A 23,081-nucleotide genomic window follows, 5' to 3' on the forward strand; every position below is an offset into this window, starting at 1 on the left:
GTTTGTCCAGTGAATTCCATTATAATACATTAATGCAATGATAGCTTGCAGATGAGTGCCTTGCGTCTGACACGCCACATGTAAAGAACAAGATGCATCCAAAATGACCGGTGTGGTCGAGGTGAGGCATGATAAATATGAGACCATGCTGCACAGGAAGTGGGTGGAAGACATCTCAAATTGGTCCCAGACCCAAAATACTCCTATCCCAGTTCGGCAGACATGATTTCTCCACCTCCTTCATCCAGGAACTCTCTCCCTGTCCCTGTTGCTCTACCGCTTTTTTCCCCTGTGACCTACTTCCAATCCATGGAACTGGTACAGGACACATAATCATGCACTACACTGCACCGTCATTATATTTTAGTCTCACTGAGGTCCATATTGGAAATGGCAGATTATTGTAGGTTGTAGGTTCTATTATATCAATACAAATCAACGGAGTAATCCATCAACAATAGATATTGTTTATATACAACATACAACTATATAAACAATGCCTTCGAGTATGATATTTACCACATACAAAACCCTCTGTGTGGTGTGTGGGGGGGGTAAGTTTCTCTCCCTGGTTGGTACACTGAGGATGACAAGATAATTTCACTCTCATAGGCAGGAAATCAAATCTGTGAGTCACCTCAACAGGAAATTAAAGAGAACAACATGGGTTTAGACAAAGGTCCACAAACCCCAGTGTAACCACACACTCCCAGCAACCCCAACCAGGGACATGGTCTGGCAAGGGTGTTGAACCAGTCAAACACTCCAACGGTCTGTCTGGGCTGCATGCACCAGATATGCTTTGGTAAATAATATTTGTTTGGAGAACATGGCCCCCGGCCATCGCAGTTCAAACACAAAATACAACTATCATCTCGTTAGACTTATGGGGGGGGGTCATTTTGACCATATCAGACCTTTTGTTTTTTAAATCCTGCTTTGTAAAAATCACCTCGCAGATTTTATTAGCAGGAAATGGATGGAGAATGGCTGTGGAGCCAACAAACTGTAAAGCCTGTTTATTATGCTCCACTGGGGAAATCAAATTCAAGGCGAACTCTTGTCACAGAACCCCTTGAACCTTTGGTTGTTTTGCGTTCTATTAATAACAGTACGTTGGCGAAGACATCAGTCCACAGCTGTATTCTTTCTAACATCTTGGATGGCCAGTTTATGAGGGGCGTGAACTGCCACCCACAGGGAGAACTGGCCAACAAGATGCAGAAATATAAAATACAAAATACAGAGTATGGAATGGTAATAATACCACTATATCTGTTTTGAATGAAAGCTTGAGCTAAATAGAGAAGCTCTGAAAGTTGTGATTTGTGTCTATCAGTATCAGAAACACATTGTCGGGTAGGAAGTTCGTACAAGGAAATCACTTCGCTTCCAACATATTCACTGCAGGACTACCCACAAAGTGCATGGATTTACAGGACTCATTAGTGCATCGGCACACTGTGTCCAGACAGTAGACTAGAGACAAAGAGTGATGAAGCGGTGAATGGGCATTCACAATCTACTGCACATCCTTGCATCCTTGGAGTTTGTTGGGGCATACCCCTGATTTACACTTGGTTGCGCACAGTGTCACGCAACGAAGATAGCTGATCTACAAGCTCACAAAGACGCTTTGCGAGCTTATAAATCGTTTTTTGGTGAGCGACACCAGCTCGCAACTAAGTATAAATCAATGTGTTGTATAGTGTCTGCAACCAAGACCATCTCGGAACAGCTAATCTCGTCAATAAAAACTAATTGCATGCTGCCATGTGAATTTTATTTCCAGTTCCTTGTCATTTCATGTCTTTTAGCACAGATGAACAACATCCTTCCCTACAGCATTAACCCGTTAAAACCGGGAAAGCATCTTTGTCATTTCTTTGGCAATTCAAAAATAGCAGATATACAAGCTCATAGCGTGTCACTTTGAGCCACATTTGTAGATCTAATATTTTTGAAAAATCATTAATATTTGTGCAAATCATATTGTATATATATATATATATATATTTAAAGCGAACATTTTTAACTCACATCTTTGCTTCTGGGGGTCCCTGGAACACAATATTTTGGATGGGGGTCTGCGGCCAAATATATATAATTTTTGGGTTCCTTGACATGAAAGTTTGAGCACCACTCATATAGTAACATATGTTTTTCAGAAAACTGTTATAGTATTTAGAAGACATTTGTAGAATCGGCCTCAGGTCTTACTGGGTTAAGGCAAAGTATAATCTCTGTGAGATTCCTCGGGCATGACGAGGAGATTTCTAACTTCTGCCCTCTATTCTCTGCCGACCACAGTCCTTGTGGGATCTTGAGTCTGACTCCTCTTCCACGGCTAATTGCTAGCTTTGAGCTGTTCAAATAAGTATCTACAGCCCAGTCTAACTGGCAACTACAAAATAGGGATGTTGTCTTTAACCCCATGGGCATAGGCTTACGGTATGTACTGTGCAAGTGGCAATCAAAAACACTTTGGTCTTATAAAGGCACTGAATCAAAACTCAGATCTATTGCATCCACGGCTAATTCAGTTCCCAGGTGACTCACTTGAGCTTTAATGGTTTCTGGTCATAGTCATACTTTTATAGTCTTAATGGTTACTGTCTGTTTTGGTTTCCTTCTGACATTAAGGCAAAACATTCATCATTAACATCACTTCTCACGCAGACTCTTCCAGCACACTATTCTGTTCCTTTTTAACCAAACAGTTTTGAGGGTTCAGAGTCTCATGCCTTCCAGGGAATCAACCGTCAAATTGGCTGCTATGCTAAATATGCAGTTCTCTTCTTGTATCCTTCAGTGAGATTACATTCACTTTCTCGTGTCCAACAGTACATTTGGCATTTATATGGCGAGGAAATTTGGTGTCTGACTCTTTCATAGAGCTTTTTATATATAGGCTATAAGCGATTCACTTATTTTCGGTGTTTCCCCATGTGCTGTGTGAAAGTGCGTCAAAGTGGAGTATCTGTGAAATGTAACGGGTAAAAGTTGTTTATGGGGACGTAAAGCGTGCCTGTGGTGCGGTGGTGGGTTGTTCTGGGCTGGGCCCTGGGCGGCAGGAGGTTTTGGAAGCTGTACAACATAACGCAGAGGGAACATCTCTGCTTGAGGCATATCCTCTACACACCCGCAGCAGCCAGCGCCCTTTCAACAGGGCCTAATGGGCCATAGCCTTATGAAAAGCCCCTGGCTCCACTGTGCAGCAGAACAACAATAGGTTGTCTATAACAAGTGCTCCCCTAATGGAAAGTGTCTATTTATTGAACTTCCATTATTGCTGGAGTGCGGCTGAATTTCTTTGGGCCATGTAGTTCATTTCACCAACTGATGGACCTTGTTTGGGTGACTACATGTGGACCTCAGGGAGGATAATCGTGGTCTGGCCCCCAAATGAGCAAATGAGCTCTCGGTGTGGCCAGTTTAGAGAGATCTGAGCCCATAGTAAATGTGTCAGAGAGACTGTGGTTATCTGGTGTGTTTGCTAATATGGGCAAACGGCACTGTGTCATTCTTGTTCAGAGGCCAAAGTTTCCCTCAACATCAACCTTGCGTCAGACAGTGACTTGTGACATTAAAGTGATGTTGAGCAAGGGAGGAGCCCTGCGGTTCTACAGCTATCTGGGCATAATACTGTATGAGTCCAAATCTTGTCCAAAATCCTTCCTTTCACTCAAATCGGGCTAAAGAATACACACTTTTAGCACATAAAAATGCAAACAAAGCAGATTCTGTAAATACATTAATTATAACAAACCCGTCCTGGTGCTTTCCCCCACCTGGCCTATTTCACCTACTGGTCATCATTCATTCATGCTACAGCGATATTGGGGACCTATTGATTTCTGTACGACTAGAGAACTTCTGTCAAGGGTGATTTAACATGAATACAGCCATTTCGCTTTTCCAAAAATAAGCACCGGGGCTATTTTTGTATTGGTAGAGTCTGCTTTGTTCACATTTGTTCATTGTTTCACTATGCAGTGGGAGTTAATCAAATATCTACTTCCGGCTTCTCGATCACGGAGCACAGATAAAGATAAAGGACATCATGCCCAGGCAGCTCAGTACAACCCAAGGTTCTACCAAAAGTTGAACATCGCTTGAACAGCAGTAGATCAGAGAGCTCCACCTTAACAGTCAGGCTCAACTCCATGCACCCAGGTCTGGCGTTCAACCTGCTGAACATCACACCTTATAAAGACATTCCAGAGGATTCCTCCTTTGGTTCACACTATCCCAGACACTTCTCGGGTCCACTCCAGTCTTTCCATTGAGGAACGTCTGGTAGCCCCCGGAGGCGACCGTACTGGAGTATGAAAACACAGACTCTTTGCCCTCCAGGCTCCAATAGCTCCCACGAGGCCCCTCTCTACACTGGCCTCGGATCAGTTTGCTGACACAGTTGCGCCTTCATACACGTAATGCACCCGGTGAGCGATTGAGCAAATAAGAAGTAAAAACACACAGAGCGGGCTGTAGTCTGGGCCCGTGACAGCCGCGGTGCGTGCACGGAGGGGGGAGGGGGGGATCTGCTTTCTCAGAGTGTTCTTTTTCACTCCAGCCTCCAAAATCAACATTCCATCCAACCTCCAGCCTTCAGGACCCAACGAGAATGAAACAGAGAGGGGGGGGTGGATGACAGAAAAGAGAAACAGTAGAGGAGTGGGCTAAGGTTTCACCAGGTTTGGCTCTTCCTGCTCCGGAGGCACACATGCCTACAGGTTATTAATCTGAGCAGACATCATCAATTACCCCTAATTAACCAGATGATGGTCCGGTGAGCAGAAAATGAAGGTGGTGATTCATCAGTGGGACTAGCTCAAGGTCCAGCGCTAGGACCTGATGGTTTCAGACAGAGTGAAGAAAGGAGCTTCTCATCTTCTGAAAACGATTACTTTGTTGCACATCCAAACTGTGGTGCACAAACAGTCATTTTTTAGGCCTATAGTACTCCTGCTAAGGGTTAAATCAGGAATATACGCTCACCTGACAGACCTGATACATTTCATTAATGGAGAAAGCATACCCGTTTCCACATGTACAGACAGGTGACAAATGAGTGGAAAAACCACCATAAAGTGTCTTTGTAAAGTGTTGGGCCACCACATGCCACCAGAACAGGTTCAGTGTGCCTTGGCATAGGTTGTACACGTCTCTGGAACTCTACTGGAGGGATGGAACACCATTCTAACAAAATATATCCCCTCATTGGTGGTGGAAAGAGCTGCCTAACATGTCAGTCCAAAATCTCCCATAGCTCAATTGGATTGAGTTCTGGTGACTGTAAAAGCTACATCATCATATTTCACATCATTGTTATACTTATCAAGCCACTCCTCGTACCCTATAAATGGGGACATTATCACCTTAGAAGAGACTACTCCCATAGGATAAAGGAGATCACTCACAATAACTTTTTATTGATTTGCAGTGACCCTTCCCCCGAAGGGGACAAGTGTACCCAAACCATTGCCAGAGAATTGTCCCCCCACAACATAACAGAGCCATCACACCAACACACTGAAGGGGTCAAGCATTCAGGCCTGTACCGTTCCCTTGGTGCACACCACACTTGCAAACTTGTGGAGCATAATGGTGAAGGATGACTCATCTGACCATACCACTTTTTTCCATCTCTGTAGACCAGCGCCTATGGTTTTAAACTTTTTACACCACTGAACTCTCAAATGTGTATTTATTCATCTTTGTAATGAAGGGTGTATGCACTGCAACCCTACTATACATCACTGTCTTTGTAGTTGCTGATGGATCGACTGTTCTTGCAGACAGATTGATCACATGCTGTATTGACATTCTCAGTCACCTGAGAAGAGTTTCTCCTCTGTTTTTCAGTACATAACCCCACTAATGCCATCTGTTCCTCATTAATCAACCCTCTTTCATAGTCGCTGAGATCTTTTTCTCTTGCCATCTTGATCCGAAATTGAGGTCAATTGGTCATGCTCAGCATTTGTAAACACGCAACAAAGCATGATACGATGTTAATTGCTTGTGATTGTTATCATGCTTGTGACTTATATCTTTGACTTTATATGGAATCAGATGCATTTGTTATGTTTCTCCACTCAGTTAGTTTCAGTTAATTTCTATTTCCATGCTGTATATTTGATTTGTTAACAAAGGGGTAAATGGCCTAGAATATTATACTCTGTACAGGCCGGTAGAAGCCATCTGTTATTAGACAGACTAGAGTTATTGCCTCTGTAGAGGTGTAGCTTTTCTGCTGTTTTCCTCGTATGTTATGCAGAGGCTGGGGTTGAGTTACTGGCGACTGGGGGATGACATCACTGTGGGAAGGACCCGGGTGCAGTCAAACTGCACTGGTAGTTCAGAAAGGAATGACTGGGCTGTCTTTGTAAATAAAGATGTTAGGAGAGGAGAGGACAGGGGAGGAAAAATAGGTCGAGAGGAAAGGAAGGGAGGGGGAGAGAAAGGATTATAGGAAAAGAGGACATGGAAGGAAAGTAGCGATTTACTAAATATCAACAAACATCTTTAAAACGGATTGTCAATACCTTCAAAACAAAGTTGTGCAGAAGTTTCTGCAAACTAAGGAGAGTGAAGCGTGCATTAAATGAGCCTTGTCTTGATCCAGGAAAGTAAAATCCTGGCATGAAGAAAGCTGTTTTTGTTTTGCTCTTGAGGTCTGTAACACGGGTCAATGAGAGGTTGGAGCAGAGCCCTCCCCGAGTCATACAGTACGTCACGGTTCCTACCAATCTCTCCAGATCAGAATGCTCTTCATCTGCACAAATAAAAAAAACACTAAGTGTGACTGTGACTTATCATTGTAAAAAGCCTTGGATAAAGGCGATATATAAATGCACCATTTACCATTTATTTAAATAAGTCTATGTTGTGAACGAGATGAGAGCACCTGACATACATTTTCTGCAAATGAAATGCGTTCACGGTAAGAGTTCATAATCTATTTAACGTGGACATGACTGTATTCCCATGTGGGTTGCAGTGACACTGCACCAGTGCAGGTGTACTGTTGCTGCACTACCCCAGCAGCCAGAGACACTGCTGCAACAGGGAGTCAGAGAGCCATGCTTCAGTTGGTATGGCCTCCCCGCATGTGTTCTTTATTACCTCATCTTCGGAGGTGATTTATGACTCTCACACAGGCCCCTCTTCTGAGCTGTTTATATCTGCCCAAGATAAAAGAAAATCCTGGCTTTATTACCGAGGCAGCGAGGGTCTGTTTACACAGCAGAAGGCCTCATTGGGGAAACTGCAGCCCGGCTTGCACCAGCTATCTGCTGGGCTGCCAATAAACTATTCCACATGTAGGCATGGTCTTTGTATACAGTAGCATACGACCACCAATAAGAATTGCACAAGTTAACCAATTACGCCATATACGTATTTTGCGTGACAAATGAGACGCATTGTGAGCCTGCAGATCGGCTATTGTTTTTTGAACAATTTCCCCTATAATGATATGCCCAAAAAAGGAATGCCAGGTTTAAAATGGTTCATGAAAAAGTCTATCCGTTAGAACGCTTTCTTTGATCCGTTATTGATGTTGCCAAGGTGCTGTACAGTAGGTCCAACGCTCTAATGAGGCAAATCATTCAAGCATTCAGCTTTGCTTGGATTCTCCTCAAAACATTCACATCTGACTGGCTCTGGTTTCTGTCTAGTCTGTTTGGGAAATATACAGTAACACATACAGTAATGAAGCGTTATGCTGGCTCTGTAAGCTACCCTACACATGTTCACATTGTCAGAAGCATCTTTTAGTTGCTTGAATAACACCAACATACTGTATCATCACACCTACAGTATCATGTCCTCTTCCTATTCTAATTCTATTCTCCAGTCTGCAATACTACCCTCCCTCTACACACCACTCAGTACATTTGCTTAGCCTGTGGCGCCACCCTGTGGAGTAAATGATCACAAAACGAGACAAAAACAGACCTGGTACTGTATATCCGGAAGTCATGTCAATAGGCACAAATCCAAGATGTACAGACTTATTAATTATTAGTAAAGTATAACTATTTTCATTTTATATTCAGTTCAAGAAAACAGGACCAGCGAATCTGTTACAGTATCACATTTTATTAGCCAGTACAGGTTTATGTGTTGTAAGGCTCTGTCTTCCTACAAACCAAAGACTTCCAGAGGTTAAACACTAGCGATCAAAAAAAGTCACAGAGGTACAGACACCCGCTGACGAGAGAGGTTGGTAGATTCTTCAAACAACCGGAAATGTATATTTAGAATAGATGATAGTGTTCTTAATACAGTAAACTGGTACATACATAGTACACACCTCAATGTATTTACACAGCGCCTTACTAGTACAGACTTTATATACTGCCAATAAAACTTACTGTGACTTTATCAGACAATAAAATAAAACGATGCCGTTTAAAGACTCCCCCCCACCCCGAAAGAACTACCTTGATCCTTAGAATACAGTACACCATCAGTAACTGAAAAAAGACATGGTCTATTATGTGATATTAAGATACTTGCTGCATGCGGATAAATATTTTTCATCAACGGAGAATGGTGATGACAAAAGACACAGAAGCAAGAAGCAGGAGGGGGGTGTATGTGTGTGTGGGGGGGGGGGTATATCAGCAATTCTGATTCTGCTTATCGATGCAACACTTTCTCAGTTCTCCATACCAATTCTTAGCATGTTAATTCATACAAGAAATTGCAACAGTATAAATCTTTAAAAAAAAGGAAATTACATTTCATTTCCTTAGTGTTCAACTATGAATAGTTTTCATGCGGAATACTCGCCCGCGATTTTCATATCGTTTATTTGTCACGCCCCCGGTGTGCAAGGACCTTGAGTCACACTAAAAGGCACCAGATGTCCTTCCTCCCATGAGCATACAAGCTTAACCAGAAGTAATATAGACTTTTACCGTTTGATCTTAAGAGTGCTTGATCACATGAAAATGTATTACAGAGACAGAGGGGGGATGTCTGTGTCTATCACATACCTCTATAGCTGCGTAGCTGTTACAATTATTTATCATTTAAATAATATTTTAGAGCAGTCCTCTATAACCTGTAAGAAGCATCTTCATTCATACGGTTATGCAATGTTTTCTAATAAATATGAAAACTACACTGTAGACAACGTATGCAGACTCAACTAGGTGATTTTCCTCTCTTCCTTCTTTGCCAGCCTAAGTCAATACTTTATACCTCCCAGGGAGGAACGAATGAAGATGTTGTTGCTTGGACTTCTAAGAAAGGTATGCACAGTATGAATAAATTAATTTAGCACTTCTACATTGCAACTGTACGGTGAATTTTCACCAAGTGTCACAAAAGTGTTAGGTTTACTTCATGTTCACGGTAGTGGTAGGTGCTGGACTGACGAAATCATGTAGAATAATTGAAAGGAAGCTCGCACACTTAACTTGCATGACAAGATGTTTGGCGAAGACCCACATCTGGTATAAAACGTTGTCCATCACGTTATCATTAATATAGGCGCGTAGGAACATTTAAATATGCAGGCATCCTATCCATTATTATTTGTCTTCATGATGAGCCATGTGTGGAGTAACCATTGGAACTGATAAGACCGTATGGTACTAAAAACACAACATGCTGAAGAAAATACAGGTGGCATTACATTTTATCAATGCAATTTTCCACCTAAATGAAGCATAGCCGGCCATTATGTTTGCAGTCAGCCGTGGTATTGTCAGCTGCTAGACTATGTCGTCACCATTTGCGGCAAAACCTAACTGGTGATGTCATGCAAGTATAGTTGAGAACAACTATCGTACATTAGGCCAAATTGTATGACAACTGCATCTGAACAGCGCTATTCTGTGTCGATAAGCAGAATCGAAAGTCCTGGTATAGTTTCAATCAAACGCAGAGTTCCAACGCTGAATTTATACTTAATTGCGGTGTCGCTCGCCGAAAATAGCAGATCTACAAGCTCACACGACGAGTCGCATCGCAACACGTTGTCAGCTTGTACCATGTGCTACTTTTGGTATAAATCAGGCTTAAGGAATGTGGAACCGTTCATTCCCAACCCTAAAGGCTAGTTTATGCTTCATCTCACGGCCCTTTTCGACAATTGTCAAAAGGGTCACGCGACATGAAAATTAGAGTGATGATGTATAAATCAGCCTTAAGACTCTGGGAGTGATTTAGTACTGTGTGTGTAACACTGTTTCTCATCATGTTCTCAGGGGGCCAGCGGCCCCAGATGCAGCTCCACATTGTGGGTGAGCCAGATGGCTACGGGCGTGGTGCTGCCGCCACCCTCCTCGTTGGGCCTTACGGGAGCCGCCAGGTTGCGGAAGTCATGGCGGATCTTAAATGACACGGTAACGTCTGCGTCCTCCTCCTTCTGGGGGATTACCTTAATGAAGAAACCAATCTTGTTGGATTTCCTGAAGGCCACGACACTGCAAGGGGAGGAAGATGACAAAATGAGTGTGTGTACTGACGGGACGGGTGGGAAACTAAAGACACTTCACAGTAGTCGCGCAAGTTTTGGTCTCATGCTCTTCTTCATACAATGGGAAACTAGATATGTAAGGACAAAGGAATGTTTATTTTCATGCTTACATGTCCAAGATCAAGTCTTTTTTAATTATGGTTTATGTTGGTCTACAAGGATTTTGTGTCTGCGTCCAATCGATTCAGTTCATCTTTGAGACCAAGTGGACGTTTCTGCCAAATTGTAAGAAATTTGCTAAATGCGTTTCTGGGATATCGCATTCACATGAATGGGACGTATGGACGGACATAAAGTGTGCCTGCGTGTTTATATCTGTGTGTGTGTGTGTGTGTGTGTGTGCGTGCTTACTCTGGGTCATCCTGGAAGTCTTGAGGTTCAGCTAGCTCGTCGTATTCTGCTGCAGCATCCTTCCCTGCCAGGACCAACTCCTTAGTGGGAACCATCACCTATAAATACAAAGTAAAACACTACATTCAGTGGTTTCACACTTTATACAACGATTCAAATGACTTCATTAATCCCGTCGTTGTCACTGACACTGATTAACATATTTAATCACCTTGTAAATTATTATCAAAGTTACAAAGGCTATCATTTAGTAGTGATTCTACAGTAGTTCACACACAAAGCACACCCTGGTGCTGAAATAAAGAACTGTAACAAGCATAGACATATAAAGGTAGACGCCTCCTCCGGCTCTGAGGCGTCTGTATCTCGGGCGCCATTTTGGAAAAGGCAAACTTCCCGACTACTGGCCAATCACAGCGCGTCTTTTCCGGGACTTGGCAGAATCTAGTTGTATACAAATATATTTATACAACTAGATTCTGACAAGTCCCGGAAAAGACGCGCTGTGATTGGCCAGTAGTCAGGAAGCTTGCCTTCTCCAAAATGGTGGCCACGATACAGGTCGCTCCAATGAACTGCAGAGACCAATGAGGTATCTAGGTTTCTATATCTATGGTAACAAGTCACAGCATGGCCTCGAGGAATCATGATTCAGTAATACTACTCTATCAGTGGTTCTCAAGGTGGGCTACGGGGTCCGCCAGGGGTCCAGGATGAGGTTCCAGTGGGCGTAAGTAACAGTTTACTTTCACCATTATTTCACCAGTTAGAAGAGAGAAAGTATAACAATGACAAGTTAGTTCATAGGTTTCACTATAGATATAAATTATGCATAGACACCACATGGCCACTGGATTGTACGTCAATGTCGGCACCATATTGGCTGCGGCAACTTGCCGTAACACCACAGCAAGAAATATGCATCAGAGTTGTATATACTGTACGCAAAGTACCTGAGAATAAAACCTTTCTCTGTTCTATAACCATTACTTAGGTGGTGGGGGGCAGACCTTATGGTCAGTGGGTATCCTCCTCCAAGAGAGGCTTTTTTCACATTTGTAGGTTAAATGCATCATCCTGGTGCACTTTTAGAGCAAAAAGATAGACCTACACTCAGTGGCCCCTTTACTAGATACACCTGTTCATTAATGTAAACAACCTACTCCTCCAAACAGAGAGTGATGTGGCTGCATCTCAGTATATAAAGTATTGTATGTAGAAAGGGCCAAGTGGTTCAGTTACAGTTCCACCAACATCAGAATGATCAAGTGACTTTGAACGTGGCATGATTGTTTGTGCTAGATGGGGTGGTTCCAGCATCTCGGAAAGAGATACCCTCCTGTACAGCAAGGGTTCCCAAACTTTTCAGGCCGCGAGCCCCCAAAAGAATCATATTTGAACTGGGGACCCATCACCCTGACAAGGACTTGGAATTGTAGGCATTACATTTAGTTTGACATAATTTGAAAACTTTGTGAGCTTGTAGGTTGGCTATTTTCACAATGTTTGCCTCTTTCTTACATAGTATCTGCCAATTTGGCCAATTTGGTATTGAAAAGGCCTTAAAAGTAACATTTCTAAAGTTGTAACTTTAGAAATGTGCAGCTACCCTGTATACACTTATACTGTATGTTGGTTTGTTTACTGTTGAGTGAGAAAACAATGTTGCACATTAAGCTAATCATCTGGGGACCCTCCAAAATATTTTGGAGACCCTCGTGGGGTCCCCACCCACAGTTTGGGAACCACTGCTGTACAGCACTTGTTCTCATTGTGGGGTCCGGGGTCCCCCAGGTACCCTTGAGGGGGTTCAGGGATTCACCAACTATCAATGATTGATAGTTGACCTTAAGGGTCCACATACGGGTTCCATTTGTACTCATAGTTAAAGTAACACTGGATTTTACAGTGTAGCTTGGGGTCCCAGATATATATATATTTTTTAATTACATAGGGGTATGTGGCCTAATGCATATTAAAATGTTCAAACAAGAGGTACTTGAAATTAAAATGTTTAATAATCATAATCACTGCACAGAGTGTAAGGTAAGAGTTTAATGAGAATAGACTACATAAGATAGTATATTCATCTGACTTGACGAACGTGCTAAGCTTTACTCGGGAAATCGTTTATTGTACAAACGTCAGTACTGCCATTTTTAATCTAGCATAAGGAAACGACAAATTCACACTGAAGGCTTTATAAGCTGCTTGCTGCATTAAAACATTTTCACGTCATGTACTGTAGTAATTCATTTGCAATGAAAGGTGAGCGAGCACTGGTCCTGTGAAACTGCCATGGTTATGTCTCACGCACACGCCCGTGCCAAAGTTAATAGTCTCACTCTTCCTCTGTGATGAGCAGGTAAAGAGGGGTTGAATGAGCTGAACTTGAAACAAGCTATTAAACACTCCGAGCGTGAAGGGATGTTTGTCATTGGCTGGCTTCAGTGGTACATGCAGGGAAATTGGGGAGAACGTCCCTATCATTCCCTTTTGTGACATTAACATCTTGTCATGTTCATATGAAGAAATATAATAATGGAACATAAACTCAGTTTATTAGGAGACTGTGGCGGGACAAATTAGTCTATGGCAGACCTCCACAGTCTAGTTGGTATCCACGTCTGACATTTGTAACAACCCAAACCGTCGGGTTTGAATTCAGTGAGTTATGGTTATTTTAATTGTGGAGAGAGCCCCTGCTTCAATATACATACATGACACATACATGCATTTGGAGGCACGGATTGCCCCTGCCCATATGGTGGTGATTTTCCAATGAACAGCAGCGGCCAATATGGTATCTACGTACACTATGTGTACTGTATACATCTATGGGGTTCTCTCTCTCCCCTGTCATCTCCCCACAATTCTAATCTACCGGTACTCGTTTCTTATGGTGGTCCAAATATATATTTCAATATCAATTTGGGGGACAGTGGCATGATCTATGGTACCTTGGCAGTGCTGTTGACGTCATCTGAATCTCCCTCCTCGCAACCAACCAGGGTGACGTGGGTGATGTTTTCCACAGGGTTGGTGAGGGTCAGTAGCACTTGGCTCTCCTGAACAGACAACATAAAGTACATAAGGGGAAGAGGAAAAACATGTTTTTCCAATTTCAGGCTGGTTAAGTAGCTCTCGAAACCAGACAATACTGAGCTCAAAAGGTTCACATTCACATTAAGTGTTCCTCATTCATCGCTTAAAAGGATCTGTGTTTTCCTGCCCATATTTTAACTTTTAACAAATGCCTCCAGGCGCCTCCTGTGTGGGTTGGCAATACGTACCAGCGCAAATCAATGATTTCTCTTAACTGAATCACTTAAGCAGTGGAAACGGCAAGTAAAGGAATGCATGCAGCCATTTTAATGCCCGCACTTTGCCTGCTTTTTTTCCAGCAAAGTGAAAACACTTCACATAAAATAGAGGGCTCGATCATCAAGACCAGGGGTGTGAAACTCAATTCGGTGTAAGGGCCGAAACGTGACTTGATGAGGGCCAAAACCAGTTGCGCTCGCGCATGTTCACTTAAACAGCTGTCACTTGGCTTCGTTTTTCAGCCTGTTGTCTCAGTCACTGCTATAACTACAGTAGCCTATATCACTTTACAGCATTCTGTCCGTCTTGACAACAACAACAAAACAGTTAGATTCAAATGTTGAGGTATGGGTTATGATTAATATCAAAATTATAAATTCACTCACCTTCATGTGGCGGAGATTTGGAATGGACATAATCCTCACTTCAGGAATATAACTCCTTTGGAAGGAAAAGAAAGTAAGTATTATGTTCGGACTTCATTAAAACAGGGCAGTGTCACAAACTACAAGAAGAGGTGGAACTAATTCAAAGTATGGTGGTGACTCTAGGATTGTTCTTGAACACCAACTTCTATAAAATGTTATATTTTGAGGGATTTCATCCTACTTTCACCTCAATACCTTTTTTTGGCAGTGACATTTTTTGAAAATGCACAAAAATAAATGTTGATTAAAATGCAGCTACACAGTAGATTTCTGGTTACCTACATTTACTTGAGTTATGCCTTCATGATCAAAAGGTCCTCGCTTTTACCCTTTCTACTTCTGAATACGCCTTCAAAAATGAATCACCTTTAGTTAGTGACCAACACTTACACAGCCACCAGCTGAATTTTGAATTTGATTGAAGTAGGGTTGAATTCTGGCTTGCTCAGATTGTGCTCACATTTCTAGAGGAAGACAACAATACCACATGTCAGTTTCAAGTAACACATTGAATGATGAGGCCGTATGAAAGCGGTACTGACCCTGCAGCGCAGCGAGCGTTTCATCAGGAGGTGTTTGTGTTTGGGGTGGAGCTGAGACTCCCCAGCAGGCTGGAAGTCAGGTTGCAGAAGCCGCTGGCGCAGCGTGGTCACTATGAAACCCACAGAACATAAGGCACAGTCAACAGTGATCACAACAGGCTGTTAACACATCTTAATACCTGCCAACCCTCAACAAATGTGTCGAGCACCACATCGCTGGCATACAGACGCCAGACTCAATCAGACACCAATGTTGCACGCACAACACAGATCATTTGACAAATAGCCTGTCTGACAGGAGGCAATAAGGTATGTGCATACTACACACACACAAAGTGGCTGTAGGGGTATAGTGCAGTCACAAATAATTGGCCAAAGATTACATTAAAAAAAAAACTAACATACAGTATTTCAATCATTTGAAAATATTGAATTTCAAATACATATTTTTTATATAAAATATTACAGTAAATCTTTATTTAAAGACAGCAAGAGAAGAAACACGCTAATGAAAGGAACACAAGAAATGTGACAACTAGGAAGTTTTACGTTAGGGACATTCCAAACAGCGTTATTACATCGCTTCTTTGGTTGAGTCTGGTTGTAAACGGCATGCCATCATTACCAAATGGATCACGCATTTCAGCTTGAGCCATGTTATCATTTTGAATACATTTAAGTAAAAACTATAGAGGAGGGAGACCACTGTATATAATGTGAAAAAAAATGTAATGCCTTAAAACAGCCATTTTACAACTTTGTTTAGGAAAACGATTGGCTCAAAATAAAGTAATGTGTGATTCAACGTGTTATGTACAGTTCTATCGAGTCAGTTGTTGTGTTTCTGTGGTGCAGAGTGTCTGTGGACAGCAACGGAGGGGCGTAATTTGAAGCTGCTTGCACTTTCTCAGACTAATGGCTCTGTGATCTCGTGTGCCCAGGGTCTCGCGAGAACACACGCGGCAGATAATTATTATTCTTGTAATTCAATTCATCTTAATTTTTACAAGTGCAGACCAACCATAAGGATGAGTCATTAGTGACTGATTGAAGGTCAGTAGTTTTGTGGACCAGATCTTACCCTCTGGCAGGCTGATGGGTCTAGTGTAGCAGTCTTCAGGTAGAGGTTCCACCTCATCAAGGGCTTGAGCTGGTTCAATATTGATCTCCTTCTGGTCCTCTCCTTCTTTAAGGCTAGCCGACAACATGTACAGTACAATACCATCAAGCACCCATTTTATTTCTATGTTTATGAATTGCTTTTAACGTCAATAATTACAATTTGTCTTATGTTGATGATGAAAAACGAACCAGGCATACAGAACCATGTTTAAAGGGGAAAAGCCAGACTAAAACGTGATTTACATTGCGCAATCCTAATAATCTTGGACAGTTAAGTCAATACATTTATCCAAACTGTCTCCCTAACTCAAGACTTGAATTCATGATCTTTCATAATTTGTGATGTTTTTGGAATTGGCCCATTGACAATGGATAAGTCACTTCATTTTCATGGACTCAAAAGTTTCATTTGAATGTGGGGCTTACAGCTCTGAATGAAGTATCATCATCCGTCTAGGGAGCAGCTACAGTATGCCACTAGATGTCATCATCACTACATTTTTGCCACTACCGAGACTTAAATTCAAATTGTCAAATTAGAACTGACCTATACAATATTATATAAACTAGAAAGATTGCACTCTGTAGTAGAGGAACACCATGATGCCATACAGTATGAGTGAATCATTTGACCTCGTCCTTGATTATGAACCTGCCCTTTGACCTGCTTTCCCCCAAAAGTGAATCTCTCCGGGGCAGTCCACTGATCATCATTCCCAATGAATTTCATAGAAATCCACCTATCCTTTCTTGATGTTGACCTTGATTGTGACGACAACCCTATCATCTCTCAAATTGAGTACAAAGGACCCCAATGGAAACAAGCCATAGTGCTTTTTGGGGTTTAAAATCATTGTATTGAACTGTACTTCCCTGTGCTTGTCTTTGCAAACTGTTAATAAAGTATTCAATCAATCTCCCGTCTCCAATCTACTGATGATTCCCAAGTTTTTAAATCCGCCCAACCATTCTTGAGTTATTTGTTCACAGAACACGTACATTATGACTTCATTTGGTGGCACAATGGGATGTCAATTTTGATAACAGAGAGACTAACAGACGAAATGTAACATATGTGAATTCTAATGTAGCTTTTCCTTTTAAGTTTCTAGGAACCTGACAAAACACACTACATTTTGGATCCATCACTATATTATGCAACAGTCTATTTTCCGTTAATACTCACGAGAGACCAGCCAGATTTGATACAGGCGCTCCAGGTCTCTGCCTCTGGAGTCTGGTTCCAAGGCCATATTTTTCCTGTGTGTGAAGGAAAAGAAACATGTGACTGACTTTAAAGAGGACTGAATAAAGCCATCAAGATTTCTTCATCTAAAATTGAGTTCTAGATGGAACTTTTAACACTGCGTCTGGTCTCAGAAGGAACATTACAACTTTCACAACATAAAAAAAGGGAACAAACGGCACTGTACATTTAAGGAAATAAATCCAAGATAAACATACATAATTTAATTTGTCTTATAAGAGACAACAAATAGGAGCTTTTGTGAGGTTAGATGGAGAGATGTGCTTTCTCAAAGAGACTCGAGGCGCCATCAAGGCCGTTTCAGCGTTAACTGAAATGTTTCGAAACGGCCATACCTCAACAGAATGTGTCTTGCTCCCTTCCCTGTCTAACCTCTATAAAGGCTCCTATTGTGTGGGCTAATCTCATTTACACTGGGAGACATTCATGTGATCTGGTTACAACTTAAGACAGGGACCAGAGGGAAAGACGAAGACAAGTCTACTACTGTACACAATTTGACTGTCCAAGTTGTGGGGAAAAAAACAAAACAACTCACCACCACATGAATAGTGTGTTGCTGGGGAAGGGGAGGGGTTAAAACCAAAATATCATTGTGCACAAGCCAAAGAAAAGGAGAGAAGAAAGATCCAGGTGAAACCAAAGCAATCAAGCAAACATTAGTGGCAACAGGTGTCATGCAACAGCAACAGAAATGCATCAGTGATGGGAATACTGTTGCAGGACATTAAGGTTGAATTTTAGCATTCAACGCATATTCCCAACCCATAACATTTGTCAGCTTGCATTTCTGAACATTTATTAATGTCCTGCAACAACAGAAAAAAGGCTGTTCCTCTCAATAAGCAGATTACAGAAAAGGGAGAATTACTTGAGAGAACATTGAGATGATGTTATAAGTGTATGGATATAATTTATATATCACATAATAGTTAAAGATGCAAAAGCTCAAACAAATATCCCATATGGTTCATCTTCAATTCATTGTCACGTAGAATCATAAAGGCATATTTATTAGTAGACAATTAGTGTCTTCGTTTTTTGGTTGGGATCAAGTTGGATGTGTACACAAATAACAATTGAGCAGTACTTGGCCAGTCTCTGGAAAACTTCTAAACTAATACACTGAATGGTGCTTTCATTAAGAACAGCCAGAGGGGATCAGCTGGTTGCACCAGCTACTATTTGGATGCGACTTTCAAAATCGTATAAGTCAAAGAAATAATCTACACACAGTTTAAGTTTCAGTTACAGATGGCTTATTTGTCTTTCAAAAACAATAGGAGGACAAAAACATTTCTGCAGTTAAACCCTCAAATATTTCAACTTACTAGGAAAACTAAAATATGGTGATTTTATTGACAAAAGGAGATTCTGCTACCACCGTTATATTGTTGCACTAATACGAACTAAATGATGATATGAGTGACTTTTCAACATCAGTGTAGAGTTAAAGGAGTAGTTCACCCAAAAAAATACTTATTTTCTATCAATTGCACACCCCATGAAGCCTTGAATCCATGGATTTATTTGTGTTTTTGTCGCATTCCTAAGCTAATCATTTGATTCCTGTCTCCTACCGGCTAATGTATCCGGTAGGAGACACAAAGTAGTTATTTGTGTCTCCTACCGGAAATACAGCCGGGCATCAAATTATTGGCTTAGGAATGCCACAAAAACCAAAATAAATCTATGTATTCAAGGCTTCATGGGGTGTGCAATTGATAGAAAATAAATCATTTTTTGGGTGAACTCCTCCTTTAAGACACCATGCACATTCAGTTAATTCAAGTAAACACAGTGTGATGAGAGTTAATCCATTAAGACCGGGAACGCATCTGTGTCATTTTAGATTTGAGCTATAACCATTATTTTATATTTTGGCTGAGCTATATCATCTCAAAATATTTTGTTCCAGGGGACCCCCAGAAGCAAAGATTTGAGATAACATTTATATTTATATTTATATATTCAAAGATTTTCCACACATTTTTCTTTAAAAAAAATTGCAGATCTACAAGCTCATAGCGTATACTATGAGCATGTATATCTGCTAGTTTTGAATAGCCAAAGAAATCTTAAAATGACACAGATACGTTCCCATATTGAATGGGTCAAAGTGGAAGGTGAGTAATCCTGCATGGTGTCGCTGGTGTGTTGTGTGTACCGAGAATGCCAGAGGCATGCACTGCCGCCTCCTGGCTAACTTCTTCCTGTCTCTCTCCTGTCGCTCTCGCTGGGCCAGCTGCTGGTAATACTCTATCAGCTTGTTGATCTGCGGAGGAAAATAAATGCCATCACAGAGTTTACTTATCACGGGTTGACATGTGCCGTTCTATGAACAACCACAATAAATGTTCCAGCGTTCATTTACATGTCTCTATTGCATACCCTACAGAGCATAAAGCTCAATTTATTCTCCATTGCGTGATGGTGTATAAATTATCCATAACATGCGATCAGGTGACATTTTAACAAATCTTGAGAGAAAATAGATTAGCCACAGGGCATAACTTACCCGCTGAGCATGAGGGTTCTCTGGCTCTTGCCATCCGCCACTGGCTGAAGTGAATAAAATATACCAACAAGATATATAAATGACACCAATATAAGCCATAAAGAGTTACATTTTAACCTTGAGCTTGCTTAAGGGCAAAGGGTCTCAGATTAAAACAGGGCTCTTTTGAGACAAATGGAATCAATACAGTATGATGATCACTCCAGTTTAAGTTGTCCATTTTAGATTCAGTGTTTGAAAAAAGAGAATATACTTCCACTGCTTGGACAGTGGACACAGCCCTGTAAAATGACTACCGGTACATCAACACACCCACATGGTTCCTCTATGACCAGTGCAGGCATTTCAATCATTATGGCCGGTGAATAAAGCGAAGTGATCTACATGTAGACCTGTCTGATGAAGAGCATGTTGCTTGAAACTTTAGGTGTGCAATAAACACAATGTTCTAAACTGGAGCCCAACAGTGTGTGAGACGTTTTTATTTCTTTTGCAAGTCTAGTGTGATCAATAGACGAAACCTTAGTTACAATTATATAAATGATACAATTTGAACGCAAATGACTCTGGTGATTCAGGAGAATTATTTTCACTGTTGACAGTTACAATGATTAAGATATATTTTTCCATACCATTCATTATAACATTGGAGAATTCAACACCCACTCACCAACAGATTTATCAGCCATGCCAACATCCCTGGAGGTCCAGCGACAGAAGCCACAGGCCAGGTAGTAGGCTTTCTTCATGGCCGTTTTGGTGGGGTCATCGGGCAGAGGAGCTGGGATATTAGTGGCCCGAGTGGACAGAGTGTGCATGCAACATGGGCAGTCAAAACAGTTGGCGCACCTGGAGCACAGAGATAATGCACACAATTGAATGAAGGTTTTGTGAGTTTATATCGCATGCATTGCCTGGCTGATGTAAAAAAAAAAAAAAAAAGCTTAGTGGTGGTCAGTCAGTCTCACCTGTTCTTCTTAAGTTTTGCCTCTGCAGAAGGCATGTTCTCCAGACAGCTTGGACAGTAATGAGAGTCCACCTGAACAACAGAAGCAGTGATCGTTGTTATCGTTATCATTCATCTTTCAGTGGGATCGTATCATCAAATTATAATCCGATACCGTAATTTAACATTCTGTCGAATATGAATATAAAGTGTTAATTTAACGTGTCGGATTACACATTACAGTCCAGTCGTTGCTGGTGAATATCAATTTGATAGTTGACTCTGTGATTTTGCAAACATAAGTCATGATGTGATATTTATATAGATGAGGCAAAGAGCATGCACATCCACTCTGGTAGTACAGGTGTATAGATAACTATACCATATCCTTATTATTTATAGACATCTATAAATATGGTATAGATACGGTACCTATACATAGATAACTATAAATATCCATAAGATGATTGTGATATGGATTTCAGACATAATATGCATTACTACTCTTGCCAAATAGTGATTGCAGGTCCTGGTCATTAAGTTTAAACAAGAAGAGTGGGTGTCCCAAATGAATGTCTTCAAAGAACAATGTAGTTTGATTTAACGTTCATGTGTTAGCATCTAAAGTGTCCACCACAGTTTACACAGAAGAACAGCTGACACACCATATACCATTCATTTTTGGTCTCTGTGAGTGGGTGTGGTGTGTGTGTGTGTGTGTGTGTGTGTGTGTGTGTGTGTGTGTGTGTGAGAGAGAGATTGTTCAGAATCAACCTGTAATTCTGACATTGAACAGTAAATTAGACCAGTCACTGCTTGTTCCTACTGACTGCTCTGTCATTTAAATAATATTCATAACTAACGGTCTCTCCTGTGTAGCTATAAGCTAGGTGATGTAAATGCCGCTGTCATTATTCGGCCTGTCCGTCTAAACAGGTCGAAAAACAGTCTAAAATGGAGGGTACATTATGTGAAATGAAGCTGGTCAGCTGGACAAAGCTGTTGCACAACAACTTGACCGAGACGAGGTTATATTAGACCACATCATGTTTTTTCTCTTCTCTTCTCAGATAATAACCACTGATCTGTCACAGCTACAGCTAACTGGGCTAACAAGCTAATAACAATGTAGCTAACACTATAGGCTGGTTGACGTTAAAGGATCATCAACACACATACATACCTCGTGAGAAACACATTCTAGTGATCTCAGTTCACTGCAGTAGCGACAGAAGTAGAGCTGAGACAACGACGCCCTGATCTTCTTCTCCCCGCGGACCAGATAGAGAACTTTGTCCGGCTGCAGGAGGGACGCCATGGCTACACGGAGCAGCCGATAGAAAACCTCAACCAACAAGCTCAATGATAAAGACGGCAAGGATACGTCAGTGACGTAACTGCCATGCGGAAGTGGTCCGGTTCTAGCCATGGATCACACCACGACCACGGCCGTCTGTCACGACCGTCATGGATGAACTTCAACCTGGTGTTTGCACTTTCTCCCTTTTGGCCCGTGCATCTACATTAACGTTCAGATTTCCAATATAAAGTGCTTACCTTATGGCCACAAATGTTACAATTCTACTCGGGCCCACAGAAGTACCCGTATCTTCCGTATTGTTCAATAAAAAGCATTTGAATCCGATTGGTGGCCATTTCCTCCTTATTTTCTCCTTACGCTTTCAACCACGTGACCCTATTGGTTGGGAGATACTGCACTATAACCAGTTTCTACAACTATGAGAAAATGGCCACCGATCGGATTAAAATGCTTTTTATTGAATAATACGGAAGATACGGGTACTTCTGAGGGCCCGTACATAATTGTAACATCCATGGCCATGGGGTCACACTTTATATTTGAAATCTGAAAGTTTATGTAGATGTACGGACCAAAAAGGGAGAAAGCTCAAACACCAGGTTGAAGTCCATCCATGACTGTCATGGTACATGATATGTTTCAGGGCTAGTTCGGACCACAGATACATTGCATTGGAGGAACCAACTCGAGAGGAGCCCCCCAGCCATCTTTTACCTTGAGTTTAGCTATTTACATAATTATTTTAAAATCTACTGGAACAG

The 23,081-nt window shown here is 41.5% G+C and overlaps 1 protein-coding gene across 1 annotated transcript; it reads right to left on the reverse strand.

Moving 5' to 3' along the window:
- Positions 1–8,089: 8,089 nt before the first annotated feature.
- dctn4 (dynactin 4) lies at positions 8,090–22,342 on the reverse strand. Its single transcript, XM_080416485.1, has 13 exons — positions 22,183–22,342; positions 21,022–21,092; positions 20,724–20,902; positions 20,054–20,097; positions 19,703–19,810; positions 17,455–17,528; positions 16,228–16,340; positions 15,147–15,256; positions 14,995–15,068; positions 14,563–14,617; positions 13,813–13,920; positions 10,853–10,950; positions 8,090–10,448 (listed from the first exon to the last, which is right to left on the reverse strand). Exons 1-13 carry the CDS (start codon positions 22,315–22,317, stop codon positions 10,226–10,228), a joined length of 1,392 nt encoding a protein of 463 aa, XP_080272611.1. The 5' UTR covers positions 22,318–22,342; the 3' UTR covers positions 8,090–10,225.
- Between the last annotated feature and the right edge of the window lie 739 nt (positions 22,343–23,081).

This window comes from Gymnoscopelus braueri (assembly GCF_963280865.1).
Source record: "Gymnoscopelus braueri genome assembly, chromosome: 20".
NCBI classification, from domain to species: Eukaryota; Metazoa; Chordata; class Actinopteri; order Myctophiformes; family Myctophidae; genus Gymnoscopelus; species Gymnoscopelus braueri.